Raw genomic sequence first — 21,342 nt, forward strand, 5'->3', positions numbered from 1 at the left:
AGGAAGCAGCCATTGACAACCTGTTTCCTACAAGACGACAGCGCGATGTTGTCTACGAATATCATTTGTCAATTTTAATAAGTTTAAAATCAAGATAATTAAAACAACGCACAAAGAACATGGGGGAGTGGGGGCTGGGTGACTGAAGGTAGTAATGCGGGACATTGTAGCTGGAGAGCCTGGTCATGGCCATGGGCAATGGGATATGGCAATCCTTTCCATTTTCTTTGGAACATTGTGACACCAATTACCGCTAATAAATCATTTTCACATGTGCGTGTGTGTGCCCCGCAACCGCGCTCTCTACCGTGCTCTCTCTCTCCATAACATATGAGCTGCGCCTAATGGGCTACAAGCAACTGTGCTGGATTGGAGTTTTGTGTAAAGGGGGTAGAGAGAGGGGGGCTTTTGGACCAATGTAACCATAGAAGATGTAACATAAATCAACGCCGCCAGCCTGCAACGCGCAGTTCATTGCACTTGCAATGGGGTTGAGATGATGCTGCAGATGACGAAGCTGAACGGGGCAGGAGGGGGCATCGTGCTCCGCAGGTTGACAAGCCCGGGCGACATGAGACAACGAAATTTTGTACGCGTGTGTTAAAAAAACTAAAGAAGAAAAGAAAGCCAAGAAATTCTTTGAAGGACAGTGAACGACCCGAAGCCAATGACAATTTGGAAAAAAAGACATTCGAGCGGAGTACGCTGCGGCTCAAGTTGAGCTACTTTGAATTGAAAGGAAAGGTCGGGTCGTAGTTGGAGTTGAAGTTCGGCCCAGCCCTGCCCAGCCCAGCCCAGTCCAGGCCAGGCGGTAGCCATAGCAGCCGTATGCATACAAATTTGTTGCGCTGCCCTCCCCGTGCCGCCCACCACAACCTGGACAGAGCGGCACTTGAAATTGTGCAGCTTGGCCATGCATATAATGGCTTGGCCTTTTATCAACTAACAAATACAGGCAACAACAACAGGAACAAAAAGAAACTTTGACGATGGATGACTACAGTCGTTGCCTGCACTGGAAAACTCAATTTGAATATTGTTGAAACTGAACAAAACAAAAAAAAAAACAATATGGAGATGTTGTCTTCGAGATACCGCTGCTTATATACTCTTGCACACTTGAAGATATAGATATAGGATACATATAGATATTGGAGGTAGATATAGAAGTAGGATACATATAGATATTGGAGGTAGATATAGAAGTAGGATGTAGACATAAAAGGAAGATACAGATATAGATGCAGATAGATATTTATATAGATATAGATATAGATATAGATATAGATATAGATATAGATATAGATATAGATATAGATATAGATATAGATATAGATATAGATATAGATATAGATATAGATATAGATATAGATATAGATATAGATATAGATATAGATATAGATATAGATATAGATATAGATATAGATATAGATATAGATATAGATATAGATATAGATATAGATATAGATATAGATATAGATATAGATATAGATATAGATATAGATATAGGTATAGATATAGATATAGATATAGGTATAGATATAGATATAGATATAGATATAGATATAGATAGATATATATATATAGATGCAACAGAAGGACGAAATTAGTTTATTCCTTATCCATGCGTTACACATTTCGTGACATAATTAAAATACCCTATGCAAGGTAGACGAAAAATAAAGAACCAAGCGGCAAACAGCAAGACTTGAGTCCAAGACGCAGAAGAAGATGCCCACAGCAGCAGCAGTAGAAGAATATGAACAAGAAGAAGAAGAAGCGCTCATGTGCCACATGATGAAATGCAGTCAAGTTAAAAAGTGTCACTTGAGTTATGAGTTCATTGTTTGTACGTAGTTACGGTGCCCAGCAGGAGAGGGTGTGCGATGTGGTGCGGTGTGGCGTGTGGTGGGGTGTGCTGTGGCGTTGGCTGGGCTAAAGTCAGCCTTTCAATGGGATATATTGTAAAAGTTGCTGTTGATTTGTTTTTAGGCTTTTGTTCAGCCTCGTCGAAAGGGTTGCTGCATCTGCACAGTTGGGCGGTTGCTTCGACTTGCGATTGCCTCTCAATGGTTGCCAGTGGAGACCAAAGTGCTGCTGAATGACTTGGCAAAAATATTGCCAAGAATTTTAAACAGTTGTTGTTTATGGTGATGAGTATACTATGCAAAGACGGGCCAGCCTATATCTTTTAAAACTATTTTTGATGAGCGAATGGAATGTTTTTAAAATGATAAAATGAAATATGCAGTTCTTATTAAGCCAAAATTTTCGTTTCAGAGCATGTTCAATTTATAATCTAAATTAAATCATTGCCTATAAAAGGAATCATCTTATGTGAGCACAGTTTATGTTATTATTATTTTTATGTTTATTTTCCGATATATTTTATATTTATTTATTGCTATTTATATATTTATATATATTTAGTCAACACTTGTCCTTTTCCTAGGAGTAAGACTCCTATTTTTATTGCTTTTGTAAGCATTGGCCTAAATTGGTGGAAGTTTAGGTTTTCCCCGCGAAAAGCCTATGTACATTTGCACTTTGTTTTGTTGTTATATACACCTTTTGAGTGTCAAAAGTTCCTATTAGCAAGCTCTCTAGGAAACTCCCTTCTACCGCTAAAATGTATATGTATATATATCGAAGCAAAAACCGTTTGAGGTAAAGTTTTTCGAATTCTCACGATTTTATTATTTTCCTGTTACCAGCAGTTTCGCATGTTACCGATTGCTAGCTCTCAGAGCTAGATCTAGACCCACCTTAACCTAACATTATATTCATAAATCAACTTTGGTGCTGCTGTTTCGGCTGCTGCCTGCGCTCAAAGACCATGCACAGCAAATTGTTAACATCCGGGTAATTTGAATAAAATTGTGTTTATCACTCGCGACGCGCGAGCTCTTGAATTTTTGGTAGATAAAAATAGACAACGGGGGCGAGCAATTAAAACTCAGTATTTAGATTTTATTTACTTTTTTTTTTTGGGTATATATTTAGGCGCGCTTAATTATAGCAAGTCGGTTCAAAAAGTAGGCGTCTATAATGAAGGTATTGAAAAGGCGGTGACATGCAACCGATAATTAAAATTTTAATTCTAAACAGAAACTGGGAAGCAGACCGACACACACACACACACACACAGAGGCAGACACAGTTCCCACATAATAAGGATTTAGCAATAAAAACTTTTTAGGTGTTGTACCTATGCATATGTAAATTTCCGTCAGGGGTCGGTGCAGCATTTCGTGTTCGTGCATCTTGAGCGGGCAGCGCGGGAAAAACAGTACCCAGTTCGCCTAGTTCTACAGGTCACAGTTTCCAGTTGGCAGTTGCCAGTTCCGTTACTTTTCATTGAACGTAGCAAACGTGTACCCGCACATAATGTGGAAAAACACAAAACTAAAAGTGTCAAACGTCTGCTCGGCCAACCCCTGCCACAGATCTAAGCCCCATCCCCCCTTGCGCGCGCTGACGCCTCTGCATTTGGTTTCTAATTTGGGCACACGCTCCGACTGCAAGAGAGGAAACAACAAAAGGGCCAAGTGTGCGAGTGACGAGTGGCATTGGGACGGGGGTGTGGGCTGGAGTTGCGGTGGTTGGGGGGAAAATGGCATTTCCGTTTTTCACACAAACATTCGAAAGGCAATTTTTCAAAATTGAAATTCATTTTATATGAAAGACGAAAGACCAAAGGACAGAGCAACAGCCACGCCTGTCTACGCGTCCATTATTTCTCATATCACCCAGCTCGTATCTATGGCAATGCATCGCCCAAATAAGATCGTTCAGTGTTGATAATGCTGGTATGCCAGCCAACCAGCCAGCAAGTGTTGTAAATTGCGCCAAGGGGTGCACCGCAGAAGGGGCGACAATTGTCAAGCCAGCCAACAGCAGCTGCTGATAACTGGACGGACGCTGCTCGCTGTCTTATAGGCCCATCTTCAAATTAGTTCCAGTTCTGTCACAAAAATAGCTAATTCTCTGCGCCAACGACGTATCAGCGTATTGAGATCTATCTAAAGCCAAATAATACTTTTATAAAGCATGTCGCATGCCAACTTATTTAATTGACAATTGATATAGTAGAAAATCAGTTAAGAATGAAATGAAAAATGTAATAACATTTTTCCATTACATAAAATATTTTATTATTGTGATTTTTGTATATTAATAAAAATATTTGATAAATTATTATTATTTTCTTCCCATATAAAGGTGAATATTTTTATATAACTATGTAAGCATTTATTTCATTTGTATTTTATATATACAAATGCTTTTTTATGTTTTAATTATATTTATTAATTTTAAGTGTGGTTTTAATTTATTATATATTGATTGAAGGAAAAGTTAAAAAAGTAAAGATATGGGGAACAAATGTGTTTGGAGGTCTCAAAAGTATTACAAATTAGAACAGGGATTAATAGGTTCATCAATTTTACGCCGCTCTTAAAAACTTGAAAGTAGAAAAAACGCCCTAGCATAGCAAAATCATGGGAAAAGCGCAAAAATGAATCGTTAGCAAACAATTTTTGCAGTCCCAACCAGAACCCAACATTGACATTTGTAACAAAATTAAACCAATTTCTCATGCTCTTGGGCCAATATAAAAATAATGAAGAAGCAGCAGCAGCAGTATCATAGCTACAGAGCAAAAACCTGACCCGAACACACTCGAAATGTAAACAGCGGACTTTTTGGAAAACCCCCCAACAAATGAATGAATGACTGACTGACTGACTGACTGACTGATAATGGAATGGGAGACGGACGGACGTGGCTTGTCAATCAAATTGTCGCGAGGGACGCACACGCAAATTTATTAAATCGATATGCCGTCAAAATTGAAAGTGGTTGCTTTCGCATGTCTGGGACCTTGACAGATACAAGCTAGAGTGAGAGCAAGAGAGAGAGAGAGAGAGGGAGAGAGAGGGAAAGGTTAACTCCCCAATAGAGCAGACAGTCGAAAAGCCCAATATAAACATTTGCATTGATTGCATTTCGTTGAAAAGTAAAGATACTCTCTTCTACTTTTTTTTTTTTGGACAGGCAAATATTTGAAAGTCGTGTAAAATTTAACAGTTGTGTTGCCATAAAAAAATTAGCCAGGCTGACTGTACAGGCTGGTAACCGCAGGGTGCTGAAGCGGGCCTGCAGACGGAATCTTATGGGCCAAAAATTTATTGTTATTACAAGCGATTTTCGAAAATAATTAATAGCAAGCGGTGCGATGAGGCGGCTGTCACGGGCAGAAATTACAGAAATTACTGGAGGACAACAACAAGAGTTACAAGCTGAACAAAAGGCGAAACGTAACTGGACATAGGGTGCGGGAGGCAGCAAGCGGGACAAAGGACTAGAGAGCAATTGTGCATTTTGTCAATGGGAATTAAATTGGCAGTCGCTGAGACGCGACAACTCCAAATGTCAACTGACACATAGGTTAGGGCCACATTTCTGGTTGAGCCAGGAAACGGCAGGATGTCCAAAAGTTCCCAACACAGCCGAACGGTGGATGGTTGGGAAAAGAGAGTACGGGGTCGAGGCACAATTGTGGGCATGTTGAGCGGTCGGTCAATGGGATTCGATCGCTCAGTTGGCTGGTCATTCCCATCATTAGCGCCTGTACGTGTCAAATTGATGCTGTTATTGTTGTGCGAGTGCGAGTGTTTGTGCGTGTGTGTGTGTGTGACTGTGTGACTGTGTGCCAACTATTTGACATTTAGCTTAGCCGCGGGTGACAAATTTAATGGACGTACCCGAGCATCTTTTGTCAGCTCACGGCTCGAACTCGCTGCTGCTGTTGGTGTTGGTTTTGGTGGTGGCTGCTATTGATTTTTGGCCTCAGCGTCAAGTTATTTGACTATCTAATTACGGCTCTACGTATAGGGCCAGACATTTGGCATAAATATTTTGTAAATAAGACACACAGCGATTCGGGTACAATAAAACTCTTTGTGCCCATGGCAGCTGCCAACATTTTGCACTCTGCGGCCACAAGATAAAGGAATTAAACAGACTAAATATATTTAAAGAACTTAAGTCTCCAATCCGAGCCCTTCACCCGCACACACACACACACACACAAATTTCACCCTTTGCTGAAGACATGTGTTAAGGCGTTGAAAATGATTATCTGCGAGTCGTGACTGTCGAATCTCACGTAGCAAACATTTTCTTTTTTCTATTCTTAATATTTTACAATTTTTTCAATCAATTTTTTCGCGTAAGCTTTCAAAATGTATAAAAACATAGTATATTTACTTGCTTTAAGATTTCATATTTTTTATTATGCTTAGAAATCGATGAAGCATAAGACTGTGAAATAGGCTATAGTAACAATTCTTTTTTTAGTTTATATAGTATTTATATTGAGGTGATATTTTCCATGAACCGGATGATTCGTCTTGTAGTTAGGTCTCAGGGTTGTAACCTTTGGAGGCGAAGAAATTGAACAGAACTCCGACCTATGTTAGGCAGAATAATAATAGGATTATTTTAATATATATATATATGTAATATTTCAAAATATTTAAAAACATTTGTTTGCCCATATCTCAGAAGTATTAAAGTTTTCATTTGAAGTTTCCATAGTTTTCTTTTGTCGTATCTCAGTGTATTTTTTCTTAAAATTTTGTTATTCAATTTCTCCCTTAACTCCCACTTTTCGACACGTTTAGCTCCGGACTGCAATAAATCAATTAATTGGGGACAGGCTTGTAAGCAAATCGAGCTCGTAAATTATAAGAGAGCAATTGTCATGCATACAAAAAACTCTAACACAATTACAATTCGACAAAGAAAAGTTGCCACAAAATGCATTTGAGGCTTTTTTTTCTGTTTTTTTTTTTTTTTTGGGTTTTTGTTTTTTAAGTATTATCAACGCGTAGTTCTTTTGCAGCGCAGGCAGCATGACTGTAACCATTAACCATAACCATAACGCTATCTCAGATGTCCAAGCCACGAGCTTTGGCTGTATGGCCAAGACTCTGGCTTTGGCTGCTCTCAAATAAATTATTTTTGATTGATGTGGCTCACACTGCAGCACGTGCAACTAGCTCGTTGAAATTCGTCAAAACCATGCGAGAATACAAGAGAAAAATATAAAAACCAACCAAAGAACCAACAAAAAAAAAAAAACTTGATGATTAAAATGCAGGCAAGGTTATGTGTGGCGTTTTACCAGGAAAAAAATATGCTTTAATTGTCTTGCTTTTTGGTTATTGTGTATACATACCTATATATGATTTTTGAGTTCGTAGAATTAACGAGCGAGCTACGTGCACGGCATTCTCTAACAATTATCTTTGGATTTTCAGTTATGCCTTCTTATGCATGACAAAATTCCAAAATATGTGAGAAGAGCAACATGTGAGCAACTGGACATTTTTTTTCTAGTTTAGTTAGAGCGCATTTACCGTAAACTAGTTTAGACGCCTGCTAACAATTTCTAGGAATTTTCCTTTTGCTAAATGAAAAATTGTAAAACACTCGAGAGCTGCACGTGTCCAAATTGAAGGCACACTCCCGTTGATTGAGGGGGGGCAAAGTCTGTCTAGAACTTTGTTTTATGTATTTACCGGGCCTCTTAAAGTGCTATAAACGCGCTCAAGTGCGCGCTCTAAGCCGGCTCTAGACGAACTTGGCCAAGAGGCGCTTGTTTTATGTAATGCTGCCTGCTGCCGGTTTTATTAGCTCGGCGCGTTTCGTATGTAATTGCTATTATTTATTTATTTTCAGTTTTTTTCTTTTCTTACCAGCTGTACTCGATTTAATACTGCCATGAATTTTTCCAAGAATTATTGTACTCCTGCTTTCACGGAAAGACGTTTTAGTTTTCTATGAATGAGTTAAAGACTAGTTAGGAGTTTTTTAATCTTTTAAAATGGATAAAAGATAAATGTAATTTTGTTCGGCTTAAGTGTTGAGAAAGATGTGCAAGATTAGGCACAGCATTTAGTTCTGAGAGAGCAAACTAATTTGTAGCATGAAAAAACGTATAGACTAACTAACAGAGCAGAATATACCGTCTGCTTGGGCGCTCGAGCTCTTCGCTTTGTGCTCAGTAAGCATTTACTATATTTATTGTATTTATTTATTATTTGTTTGCATTATACACATTTAACTAGAAGTATCCTAATTTGGATTGCAATTTGATAACGATGTTGTATTAATTATATATATTTATGGTAATTGGTGCTCGTATCTTAAACAAAAGATACTCTTAAAATCCATTTATCTGCTGCTACAACCAATGCAAAAAGCTTGGAAGGCTTCCACTTCAATTTCCTTCTGTTAAATCAGCACGAATCTTCAGTTCTCAGCCGCTCAGCTTACCCAAAGGATGCGAAATTCATTCTCGATAACTGAAATCCTTCTCTGAGCACTTGTGAAAGGAAAACGCGTGACGAGTAGGCAAAAAAGGCGGCACTTGTTCAAGTTTAATTGGAAAACGCAAAATGCAAAATGCAATATTTGCTCAAAGCGTGGCACAAAACTGAAAACTGGATAAGACAACAACAACAACAACAACAACAAGCTGAAGAAACAACAGTAGAACTAGCTGGACTGAAAATCCATCAATAGATCAAAGCTGCACAGGACGATGGCTACACACGGTGCATCCAATTGCAATCATCGAGTGGCAAAAAGGGAAAGAAAATGTAGTTAAGCAAAGCTCGAAGAGCGCGCGCCGTCAAACTCGCCACAAAAATAGGCCTCAAAAATCAGGCAAGGACGACATGGCTAAAATCACAGAGCGAGCGAGCGAGAGACAGAGAAGCGGAGTGAGAGTGAGCTTGAAGACTGGCCACAGGAAACCTACTGGCCACGATGGCTAAACAAAGTTAGACAAGATTGTGCAACAAACAAAACAGGCGAGAGCAGCACGCAGAGACGGCATGGCGGATGGGGCAGGGGTAGCTGTTGCAGCAGAAAAAAAAACTGCAACTGTGGCTATAGCCATTGCATTGTTGTGGTTCTGGGGCGTTCTCGCTCTCTCAATTCGGTGTCTTAACTCGGCGTGCTGCTGCCCAGCCCACTCACCTGTTATTGCCGGCTTGTTGCTGGCCTCCCCACAGTTCCCTCTCCAATTGAAGCTTCTGCTTTTGCTCCTGTTGCTGCTGTTGCTGCTGCTGCGGCGGCTGCTGCTACAGTATTTCCAGCTGAGTTGGTTGCTGCTTGGCGAGTTTTGCAAACTTTTGCCGTTGTGATTGTGTGGGGCATAATTGCATGCGATTATGCTGCCTGCTCAGCTGTGCAATTTATATCATGGCAGCGCCAGCAACAACAACAGCAACAACAACAACAACAACTATAACAACAAAGATGATGGCAGAGACAGAGACAGTGTGTTGGTGCTCCAAGAAGAAGAAGAACTACAGCAGTTCAGCAATTTTCACACTTGCTGCGAGGGCCAAGGCGAGCCAAGTGCAGAGCGCACAGTGGTACATTCAATTACATAATTCACGAATTTCTCAGTCGTTTTTTAGTCAGGGACTCCAACAGGAAGTAGAATTATGAACCACTATAGTGAAGCTTAGCATCAGAACAGGAACCGGAAACTATATAAAAATCAAGCTAGCAATCATTAAAGGAATAACTATTTAAAAACCAAAAATGAACATTTTACCGAAGTATACATTAAATATTAATTAATTGATTATTATTTTTAATTTGTTATTAATTAATTGTATTTAATTTATTTTAAAATATATATTAATAATTATTATTTTTTCGTAATAATTAATTATTTATTTATTGTCGAGTGTAGTATTAAAATTTTCCCTCTGTATTTTTTAGACAGTACTATTTTTGCTAGTAGATAATTTTAGTAGTAGATATTTTTCATTAAATAAAAATCTGAAACCTTTGGGCAATTGTTCAAATTGGATATATATTCTTTTGGCAAATAAGTAGAGCCTTAGCGATATTTTTATTGTTACAGTAGTTGTAGATACTTGAAAGTACTTCTAAGTATGCCTCAACATTCCATTTAAGCTTACATAGTTATCTGGATTCATTTAGTTTATCTGGCTTTAACAAGATCTTATTTCAGAGTTTTTGGTTCATAATCGATTGGCAGTTTGTTCAGTTATAAATGTTGTGATATAAATGTTGGAAATTTATTTCAAGTTTGTGTTAAGTTTTTTTTTTTTATTGATAAAAGCCAAATTAAACACTGTAAATAGTTAGAGGTAATTCGCTCCCAACAAAAATAGTCAGAAATAATATAATTTGATGTTGTTGTAATATTAATTGCTTTTCCAGCCAAAATATATTAATATGATTTAGTTTTATATCAAAAATCAAATATATTGAATCAAACTACAGTTTTTTTGTGCCACGGTGCAGCGACAGCTCCATTTAGTCGCATCCTGTACTCCCCCCCTCCCAGCCTATAAAAGCGCCTGTCAATTTCAGCTGCTGCTAAAATTTGTTTTTAGTTCAATTTTTGGTCAAAATTCTGTGTCCAGCCGTGAAACTGGCCGCATCTATACGGGCTTGGCCTGTTCGGGCATATTTTATATCAGCTCTTTGGCTGCAGCATTTCCTATTGCACAATATTTTGTTTGTGCTCTTTCCCTTGATGACAAATTTCCATTTCTTTTTTTTTTTTGGTGGGGCAAGGGCTGCGCCGTGCTTGATAATGGAACCGAAACAGATATACATATATATAGACGCTGTGCTCCATTGAATCGGAATCGCTTTGGGGCCTCACAACGGCGCCTCTAATCGAAAAATTGCGCCACGTTTGTCGCACTTTTGGTAATTAAACTTGGCTGCGATGCATTTTATTGTCGGCCCTCTAATTAGAGAGAGACAGAGAGTTTAAGGGAGGGAGGTTGCGGGAGAGGCAGTAAGCGTAAGAGAGTTTAGCATCAGTTGTTAAATTTATTACGTAATTTAATGCATATTTAAATATATTGCTAGCCCATAACACAGCCATAAAATATGAACTATAAATTGAAATATAATACCAGCAAAGCGCTGTCATATCAGAGAGCAGCAGCAGCAACAGCAAAGCGACAGCTGATAACCCTCGACTGGCTCCTCATCTCCGGCATAGAGTTGTCTTTGTACTTGTGACTTTCTTTGGCTGCAGATAATTCATGGTGGGCTATGACTTCTCAGACTCTGGCGTAGATAACAACAAAGTACAACACGCAAACCGGGCAATTGTTGTCGTCTGAAGAGGTCGTTGTCGTTATATTATGTATACCAATGGAATGTTTATATATGCATGCGCTAAATATATATAGATTTAATTTAATTAACCCTTGATTCTCAAAAAATTATAAAATGAATCAAGTCATATCTCAAAAATTGACACTGGTATCTGAAAGGAGTCTAGATTAAGGTGCCAGGTGTTTTTCATGAAAAAATTGGCAATAAATGATTATCGTAGATTCTCAAAAATATAAAAATCTTAAGAAATTAAAACATATAGTTATGATAAAAGTAGACTTAGATTTCACAAACTTAGGAATGAGATTAGAGATTTGGTGACGCATTTGACAAAAAATAAATGTTTGAAGGTTTCGTAGATGCTCAAAAATATTTTTAAAAAAAAGTATGAAAAATGTAATTAAAAAAGAAAAAGACAAAAATAATCTATAAGACCAGTTTGATAAAAAGCTCAAGAATAATTCACTTCTTATGATTTTAGAAAGGTTTTAAAAAATGTATAAAACTAGGTATGCTAAATAAAATTTTAATACTCTTAAAATGAATCAATTTCTAATATAAAATTTCAACTTAAAAGCCAAGATTTGTATGAAATGGCATAGAGCATCAAAATCTCGTCAGTTTTTACACAGTTCGGCTTGGGTTGGGTAGCTTGAAAATATATGTATTTGGCCTAGTTACATTTTCCATTAAACTAAAACGTGTTATTACTGCGCTTAATAGAGCTTGTTCACTGATAACTGACAACCAGGCTGACAATTTTTGTTGCTGCTGATGAAAACAAAAAAGTGTCCTGCGAACTGATGCAGCAGCAGCGACAGCAACAACAGACTCCAAATAGGAAACCCGGGCGGCTACATGCCTAAATATGAGGTAGCAGTTTGCGTTGTTGCTATTTTTACAGCCTCGCACACACACACACACACACACACACACAGGCACACGCGTGAGGGAAAAAATAGTAAAATGGAAACAAGTTGAACAAGTTTCCGACACCTTAGCACCAGCCGAAAAAAAAAACAAAAACAAAAAAAAAAAATGGGAAACAATGCCAATGTGTTGAGACTTTGTCTTCGTCTGCGTTGTCGTAGAAACCTACTCAGAGCCAGAGCCAGAGCCAGAGCTGGTCAAGAGCAGGAGAAGATGTGGCAGGGGGCGGCGATGGGCACTAACTTAGTTACCTTTACGCTCTTGGTAAAAGCGAGGGGTGTGGGGCGTCTTTTTCTCCACCTTTGGCAATTCACTTTTATGCTTTGGCCTTTTTGTAGATTTGTTGCCGATGACGACTGGCCAGGACCTGCGAATTGAGTATTGAGAATGGGTGGGTTGCCACCACAAGCATCTGCCGTTCATGTGTGGGCGCGCTATGGGCGACTCTGTGTCAGTTAATGAAAAAGTTGGCATGAATAATAAATGCATTAGACGAAAACTTGCTGCATACAAACAAAAGTTTGTGCCCGTTGCATACATATGCGTTGTATAAATAATAAATTTTCAAATGCCACGCACTGTGGCAAAGTCAAGCACACACTGCGCCTCAGCTCGCCTAGCATTTGTGAATGGCCTTGGCCTTAAAGCAAAACAAATACGAAAAGGAGAACAACTGAAATTCAAACAGCTTCCAACTGAAGATACTTCAGATGCATATATAGAAATAGCACCCAATTGCTGTTCATGGCTTGTCTAAACAATGCCTGCACTAAATATAGCTTGGCTCTCTCTCTCTCTCTCTCTTACTTCACACACTTGAGCCGCCAGGCGAATTGCCTAATGTATCTTAAAGTGCGCGATCCCAACTGTATATCTTTATCTTTATCCTAGCAATGTGTTAAACATCTTTTAGCGTTGACAAAATTGCCTAGCAGACTGCCTGCCCCTGTGCCCTACCCCCGTTGCACGAACCGCCTTTGCACTGCAGCTGCAACAATTAGAAGTTGCCTCGCAATAGGAAACGTATCTGACGGATGCGCCTTCAAAGTTGTTGCTGCTGCTGCTGATGGCAGCGCGTGTGAGTTAAGAGCAACAACAACGACAATAACGAATGGAAATGCAGTTGAAAGCGGGAGAGAGGCAAAGATGGGCGACTCTCGACTGATGTTGAGCTAAAGAGCGCGGAGAGAGTGAGGAGTGAAAAGAGAGAGAGTAGCTTAAGATAGAACTTAATTAACATGAATTTGAGTTTTTATACAAATGAATAGAAATTATAAAGTTTTCGTGTTTTAGATTATATATATAAATAATTGATACCTAATTTTTCCTAACTAATTGCATAGAGTTTTCGGTAATACTATATTATATAAGCTTATAGAGACATAAGACTTTGCTTTGGCCATTGTGTGTTTTCTTTTTCAAAAGAAAAGTTTTACTATTATTATTAAATATCTTTTTTTCTTGAATTACTTCTTATCAAAAACAAAGCACATACATATGTCCGATGATATTGTTAAAAGTTTAGGTATGGGAAAAATTTGCGAATAATTAAGTTAAAAAGATTTGATTTTTCGTATAAATATTTAAGACGTATTGCATAATATATGCAATAATATTTATATAATAAATATGCGGGAAAGCTTAGGGTTAAGATGTGTAGCTTAGGCTAATTTTATTTTTGTTAATATTCTATTTTATTTCATTCAATTCTTTATTTCAATGTATTTTATTTCTGGAATCTCAAATCTCTTTATAGAAAATTATATCTTTAATTAAAAAACACGCATATATATCAACTTAAATTAAGCTTTATATATGCCTGCCCAAAAATTGGCCTTAATTCTTATAAATCTTTTGCTTATTCATAATTTTGCGTTCAATTCATAAATCCGAAATAAAAAGCCACTCAAAATGTGACTCAAAACTCATGCGCTCACATTCTCTCGCAAGTCGTGTCTCTCTTTTGCGGCGGCACACTAGCGCCATTTGGCCATGCAGCGGCAAGAAATGTAACTAACGCGAGAGCGTAAGAGAGCATGGGAGAGTGGCAGCGTGCGAGAGCCGTTTATATCGTGTGTGTTGTCGTGTTCGTTCTTAAACAAAAAACCCACCCGACGGGCATATGCGCCTCCTTCGTGCCTGTCGCGCTCTCTCGTTCTCACACACACACACACGCACACGGGCTCGTTTACACTCTCTGTATGTAACTGCACATTGTATCTGTGCAGTTGTTCGGCTGTTGGATATTCCTATCATCGGTCTACGGCCAGTTGGTTAAGCGAACCAACAAACAGTTCGAGTGCGAGCGCCGTACGGTACGGACGTGTGGAGCACGCACAAAATTCAAATAAAAACACAATACAAGAGAAAAAGAATCGCAAAGCGTTTCAAACGATGATGAAAATGAGAGTTGAGAAATTCTAAAATGAAAACATGAAATGAATATAAAATACAATGGTGAAGTGCATAAAATAATAAAGCAAAAATAAATACAAGTATTAAAAAATTCTTGTTCATAAGTGCTGTGCGTAGAATCGAAAGGCTATCAAAAATTGAAAGAAAAAAAAAAAAACGTAACAAAAAAACCAAATTAAAAATGTCAATTTCAATCAAAAACTGAGCAGTGAAAACGCGAAAAACGTAACGTGAAAAATATACAAACGTGTAATACCCAGGCAACAGCCCCACCACCCCAACCCCTTCAGATTCCCAACCCAAATCCAAGCCAGAACATGGAGCTGCGGCTACTTCTGCTGCTGCTCCTCCTAAAAGGCAGCTGCCTGTGCGCTCTGGCGCCCAAGGATTCGGCCAGCAGTGATAATAGCGCTGCCAGCCATGCGATGCTAGGAGGTGGCGCCGGCGCCGCCAGCGTTAGCCTCTCCAACGATTATAGCTCACTGCTGGCCGCCGCCATGCAGCCGGTGGCCTCGTCTCCGGCACCGGCACACAGCGGGCCAAGTAATCAATGCACCTGGACATATAACGGCACCAGTTCGGTCTACTGTGCGCTGCGCTTGATCGAGCGTCAGCCGGGCCTGGATTTGCAGGGTGCCGATGGCAGCAGCCAATTGACCATCAAATGCAGCGATTTGTATCTATTTGAATCGCAGCTGCCGATGGCTGTGTTTGCCCGCCTGCAAACGCTGGACACGCTGCGTCTGGAGTCCTGCAAGCTGCTGCAGTTGCCCAACAATGCCTTCGAGGGCTTGAGCACACTGAAAGCCCTGAAGCTGAGCACACGCAATGCCGAATGGGGCCCGGCCAAGGCGCTGGAACTCTACCCGGACTCGTTAAATGGACTGAAGCAGCTGACAGAGCTGGATTTGAGCGATAATAATTTGCGTGCCCTGCCCGCTGGCTTCCTGTGCCCCGTGGGCAATTTGCAAACGCTCAACCTGACACGCAATCGCATACGCACCGCCGAACAGTTGGGCTTTGCCGACATGAATTGCGGCAGCGGAGGCACTGGCAGTGGCAGCGAGCTTCAGCTGCTCGATGCCAGCCACAATGAGCTGCGCTCCATAACGGAAAGTTGGGGCATCTCGCGGCTGCGTCGCCTACAGCATTTGAATTTACAGCATAATAATATCTCGGAGCTGTCGGGTGAGGCGCTGGCCGGTTTGGCCTCGTTGCGTATTGTGAATCTAAGCAACAATCATCTGGAGACGCTGCCGGAGGGTCTGTTTGCGGGCAGCAAGGAGCTGCGTGAGATACACTTGCAGAACAATGAACTGTATGAGCTGCCCAAGGGGCTGTTTCATCGTTTGGAGCAGCTGCTTGTGGTCGATTTGTCGGGCAATCAATTGACCTCGAATCATGTCGATAATACAACATTTGCCGGACTCATACGTCTCATAGTGCTCAATTTGGCGCACAATGCGCTGACACGCATCGACTATCGCACTTTTAAGGAATTGTATTTTCTGCAAATACTCAATTTGCGCAATAATTCGATTGGCCATATCGAGGATAATGCCTTCTTGCCGCTCTATAATCTGCACACGCTCAATCTCGCCGAGAATCGCCTGCATACGCTGGATGACAAGCTCTTCAATGGCCTCTATGTGCTCTCCAAGCTGACGCTGAATAATAATCTTATTAGTGTGGTGGAGCCAGCTGTCTTTAAGAATTGTTCGGATCTCAAGGAGCTCGATCTGAGCTCCAATCAGCTGAATGAGGTGCCGCGCGCTCTACAGGATTTGGCCATGTTGCGCACCTTGGATCTGGGCGAGAATCAAATACGCACTTTCGATAATCAAAGCTTCAAGAACTTGCATCAATTAACCGGTCTGCGTCTGATCGATAATCAAATAGGGAATATAACTGTGGGCATGTTTGCGGATTTGCCACGTTTGAGCGTCTTGAATCTGGCCAAGAATCGCATACAGAGCATCGAGCGCGGCGCATTTGATAAGAACTATGAACTGGAGGCGATTCGCTTGGATCGTAATTTTCTTTCCGACATAAATGGCGTGTTTGCCACACTGGTCTCGCTGCTCTGGCTGAATCTCTCCGAGAATCACTTGGTCTGGTTTGATTATGCATTTATACCCTCCAATCTCAAGTGGCTGGATATACATGGCAATTATATCGAAGCATTGGGCAATTACTACAAGCTGCAGGAGGAGATACGCGTCAAGACCCTCGATGCCAGTCATAATCGCATTACGGAAATTGGCCCAATGTCCATACCGAATACCATTGAGCTGCTGTTCATAAATAACAATCTAATTGGCAATGTTTTACCCAATGCCTTTGTCGACAAATCCAATTTGGCACGCGTCGATCTCTATGCGAATCAGCTGAGCAAATTGCAGCTGCAACAGCTGCGTATCGCTCCGGTGCTGGCGCCCAAACCTTTGCCGGAATTCTATTTGGGCGGCAATCCCTTTGAGTGCGACTGCACCATGGACTGGCTGCAGCGCATCAATAATCTGACAACACGCCAGCATCCGCGTGTCATGGATATGCCAAATATTGAGTGCGTCATGCCGCATGCTCGCGGTGCTGCAGTGCGTCCGTTAAGCGCGTTGCGTCCACAGGACTTTCTCTGCCGCTACGAATCGCATTGCTTTGCGCTGTGCCATTGCTGTGACTTTGATGCCTGCGACTGCGAGATGACCTGCCCGCACAATTGCACCTGCTATCACGATCAGATTTGGTCCACCAATGTGGTCGATTGCGGCAATCAGTTGACCATGGAGCTGCCGCGTCGTGTGCCCATGGACTCGAGCATTGTCTACTTGGATGGCAACAATTTCCCGGTGCTCAAGAATCACGCCTTCATTGGACGCAAAAATCTGAAGGCCTTGTATGTGAATGGCAGCCAGGTGGCAGCCATACAAAATCGCACTTTCGCTAGTCTGGCCACACTACAGCTGCTGCAGCTATCCGATAATCGCCTGCAGACGCTGCATGGTTATGAGTTTGAGCAATTGTCCGCCCTGAGGGAGCTGTATTTGCATAATAATCAGCTGGCCAACATTGAGAATGGCACGCTGGCGCCGTTGGTCTCCTTGGAGCTGCTGCGTCTCGATGGCAATCGCCTGGTCACACTGCCCATCTGGCAGCTGCATGCGACACACTTTGGTCAGCGATTGCGCGCCATATCGCTGGGGCGCAATCAGTGGAGCTGCCGCTGCCAGTTCCTGCAGGCGCTCACCTCCTATGTGGCAGAGAATGCGCTGATTGTCCAGGATGCACAGGATATCTACTGCATGGCGGCACCGAATACGGCGGCTGCAGCTTATGCGGACAGCAGCTCGATGGGCGCTGGCACACAGAAACGGGAATTGGATTTCAATTCAACTGGTGCGGCCTGCACCGACTACTATTCGGGTGGCTCTATGCTGCAGCATGGCATACCCGAATCCTATATACCGCTGCTGGCGGCCGCCTTGGCGCTCATCTTTCTGCTGGTCGTCATCATCATTGTGTTTGTCTTCCGGGAATCCCTGAGAATTTGGCTTTTTGCGCATTACGGGGTGCGCGTGTTCGGGCCACGCTGCGAGGAATCGGAGAAACTCTACGATGCCCTGTTGCTGCACTCCGCCAAGGATTCGGAGTTTGTGTGCCAGCATCTGGCCAGTGAACTGGAAACGGGTCGGCCGGCGTTGCGCGTCTGTTTGCAGCATCGGGATTTGGCACACGATGCCACACACTATCAGCTGCTGGAGGCGAGTCGTGTGTCCCGGCGTGTTGTCATCCTCTTGACACGCAATTTCCTGCAAACGGAATGGTCACGCTGTGAGCTGCGCCGATCCCTGCACGACGCACTGCGCGGTCGCCCACAGAAGCTGGTCATCATTGAGGAGCCCGAGGTGGCCTTTGAGGCGGAGAGCGACATTGAGCTGTTGCCATATTTGAAGACCTCGGCGGTGCATCGCATCCGGCGCACCGATCGTCATTTCTGGGAAAAACTGCGCTATGCTCTGCCCGTCGACTATCCCACCTATAGGGGCAACAACTATACGCTGGACCATAATCACGAGCGCATCAAGCAGCCGGCCAGTCCGGGTCTGCTCTATCGCCAGGCACCGCCGCCTGCCTACTGTGGCCCGGCGGAGGCGGCGGCGGCTGCCGTGGCTGCTGCTACTGCTGCCGTGGCTGAGCAAAATTATTCCACGGCTACGACGGCCACGCCCAGTCCCAGACCGCAGCGACGCGGTGAACGTGAGGGTGTGGGCGTGGCTGTTGGCGTGGGCGTCAATCCAGGGGGGCCGCATCATTTGCATGCACAATATTATCAACACCATGGCATGCGTCCGCCCTCGGAGCACATCTACTCCAGCATCGATTCGGACTATTCCACGCTGGACAACGAGCAGCACATGCTGATGATGCCAGCTGCCGGAGCAGCAGCTTCGCTCGAGTCACAGCAGCGGGCACAGACCTGGCGACCACAGCCCAAGCAGCAGCTGCAGACGGCACATGCGGGCACACTGGGTCCCAGCACAGCGGTCAAGTCCAATCCTCAACAGCAGCAGCAGCAGCAGCAGCAGCAGCAGCAACAACAGGCGAGTGGCCAACAGCAGGGCCCACATGTGCAGGCGTATCTGGTATGAAGAGAGAGGGACAGCGTAAGGTAAAGCAGGAGACGCATTAAGTGAAAGAGAAGCAGATATATATGTTGGAGGATGCCTGTCCAGCATTTGGACAGAGTGACAGTGATTTCTATAGGGACTGGTTCCTGGTGCATCATTTTAATTACTAAATTATGTGCGAGCTAAAATTAAGAGAAAGGGCGAGAGACAGCAAAGGGTGCATTAGAAAAGGAGACAGAGACAAAGAAAGAGAGAGTGTGAGTGGGAGTGGGAGAAAGAGAGAGAACAAGTGCGAGTGCGAGTGCAAGGCAGCTAAAGTAAATTATAAATTCTGTCTACAGTCCAAAATTGCAGTTATACAAACCCAAAGAAAAACCTAACATGGCGCACACACTAAAAACGAACAACCCCGCACCCAGCCCCCAGCTGTATCCCCCCCCCCCCCCCCCCCGCTTCAACCCCATTCAGGAAGTGCGCGCAGCGTAACAAATATTTTGTTTACCCAGTGTAAAGTCATTTTAGTGCACTGTACAAACATAAATCCAAGTACATTAAACACATAGACATACACGACCAAAAGATACAGATACAAACTAAAAGATACAAATACAGTTGCACTTGCATTTGTTTGTGTTCTGTTTGCTGTGTTGTGTGTGTTGTGTGTGTTGTGTTGTGTTGTGTTTATGTAGTAAGTCGCATGTGTTGCACGAATTGTGCTTAGGGGCAGGGAATAGTCAGAATGGGTAGAGGGGGGGGGGGGGGGGGGGCGTGGCAATGTCAAATTGTTGTTGTGTGAGCTAAAATGAAGTTTCCACAAAGTTCAGCTGCAGTTGCAGAAAACTTTTGCCAAACAGCATTTTCATTCATTCATTTTCCCTTCAGAGCTGCAAAATGCGTTTAGTGCATTTGCCAGCTAACTTTTTAATATGCTTTTAATCAGTTAGACCAAGCAACAAGCTTAAGATTTATAAACAGCACAAAGATTTTGTATCTCAAATGTCCGTCTATTTAAACACGCTTTGACAGTTGACAAGGTGACAAGGTTTAAATAATGCTAGCAAAGTTGATTTCATTTATAAAATAACTAATCGTTTAAAATTGGCAGTTTGATTTCTTAGAAATCTGGCATTGACATGTAAATTAATTAATGCAACATGTTGTAATAATTTTGGTTATTTTTCATCATTTTTTCCTTCCAATTTCACAATCTAAACAGTTTTCTATCTTGAAATCATTTTATAAAATGTGCTGCCAAGATTTGTTTAACTATCTTTAAAAAAAAGCTAAAGCAAACTTTTATTTGACTATTTCTATAGAGCTTTAAAAAAAAAAACTGCCGCCTATTCTTTGCTCTGCTCTGCACCCTTTGCTCCCCCTCCCCTAAAGCGCAAATCCTTGTATATGTATATAAAGAAAAACACGCCTAAAATAGTTATATAGATATGCCTAAATCTAAGTAAATGCCACTGCAAATACGTAGTCTCCTACAATTAATTCAATACACACATACATCTACACTTACACACACATGCAGAGAACTTGAATTTGTGTAAAAAAAAAAGAAGCATTCAACAATTAGCTAGCAAACGTATAAAACTCTAAATAATAAAAAAAACTATGCAGTAAAGCTCATTTTAAACACTTACGCTTACCAAAATATTGTAATAATTATAATAATAATATCGATATAAAATAATAATAGAAGTTTCATAAATGGGTTAAAACTACATGGCGTATACACAATATAAACACATGCATAAAAAAATACTAAATATATATATATATATATGTGACTGTAAAAACAAAAGAAAGTACTAACTGATATTATAAAAAACAAACCTATATGAGATAAACTTTATATATATATATATATGTATACATATATCCATATATATGGTATATGCACAAGAGTAAATGTTTAACAACTGCCTATAGCAAGTACGAAAGATACCAACACTTAAGAGCATTTATTTCAAAGCAACAACAAAGTAAACAAAACAAAAAATTATGAAAATTAAGAAAATTACGTATGTATGTATATGTCATATTTTGGATCATAAACTCGCCTACTCGTCATACAGTTTTAGCAAAACAGTTTCAAACTAAGCAGCATATAAATAAATACAAATAAAACAAAAAAAAAAACAAGCGAAGCAAATTAGAAAGAGTTAGCAGA

The 21,342-nt window shown here is 41.3% G+C and overlaps 1 protein-coding gene and 1 long non-coding RNA gene across 3 annotated transcripts in view; both read left to right on the top strand.

The window, feature by feature from the left end:
• The window catches only part of LOC116651301 (uncharacterized), a 218,528-nt gene that overhangs the window by 17,853 nt on the left and 179,333 nt on the right, over nucleotides 1-21,342 (top strand). The window lies entirely within an intron of this gene.
• Toll-7 (Toll-like receptor 7) lies at nucleotides 14,399-19,611 on the top strand. The gene has a single exon (XM_002049073.4). The coding sequence runs from the start codon at nucleotides 14,856-14,858 to the stop codon at nucleotides 19,185-19,187; it is 4,332 nt and encodes a 1,443-aa protein (XP_002049109.1). The 5' UTR covers nucleotides 14,399-14,855; the 3' UTR covers nucleotides 19,188-19,611.

Source organism: Drosophila virilis, chromosome 5 (assembly GCF_030788295.1).
Source record: "Drosophila virilis strain 15010-1051.87 chromosome 5, Dvir_AGI_RSII-ME, whole genome shotgun sequence".
In the NCBI taxonomy this organism is placed as follows: domain Eukaryota; kingdom Metazoa; phylum Arthropoda; class Insecta; order Diptera; family Drosophilidae; genus Drosophila; species Drosophila virilis.

What these genes read in the sequence shown, in the direction of transcription:
- Toll-7 (XM_002049073.4), top strand. Translation starts at nt 14,856, where the DNA reads ATGGAGCTGCGGCTACTTCTGCTGCTGCTCCTCCTAAAAGGCAGCTGC.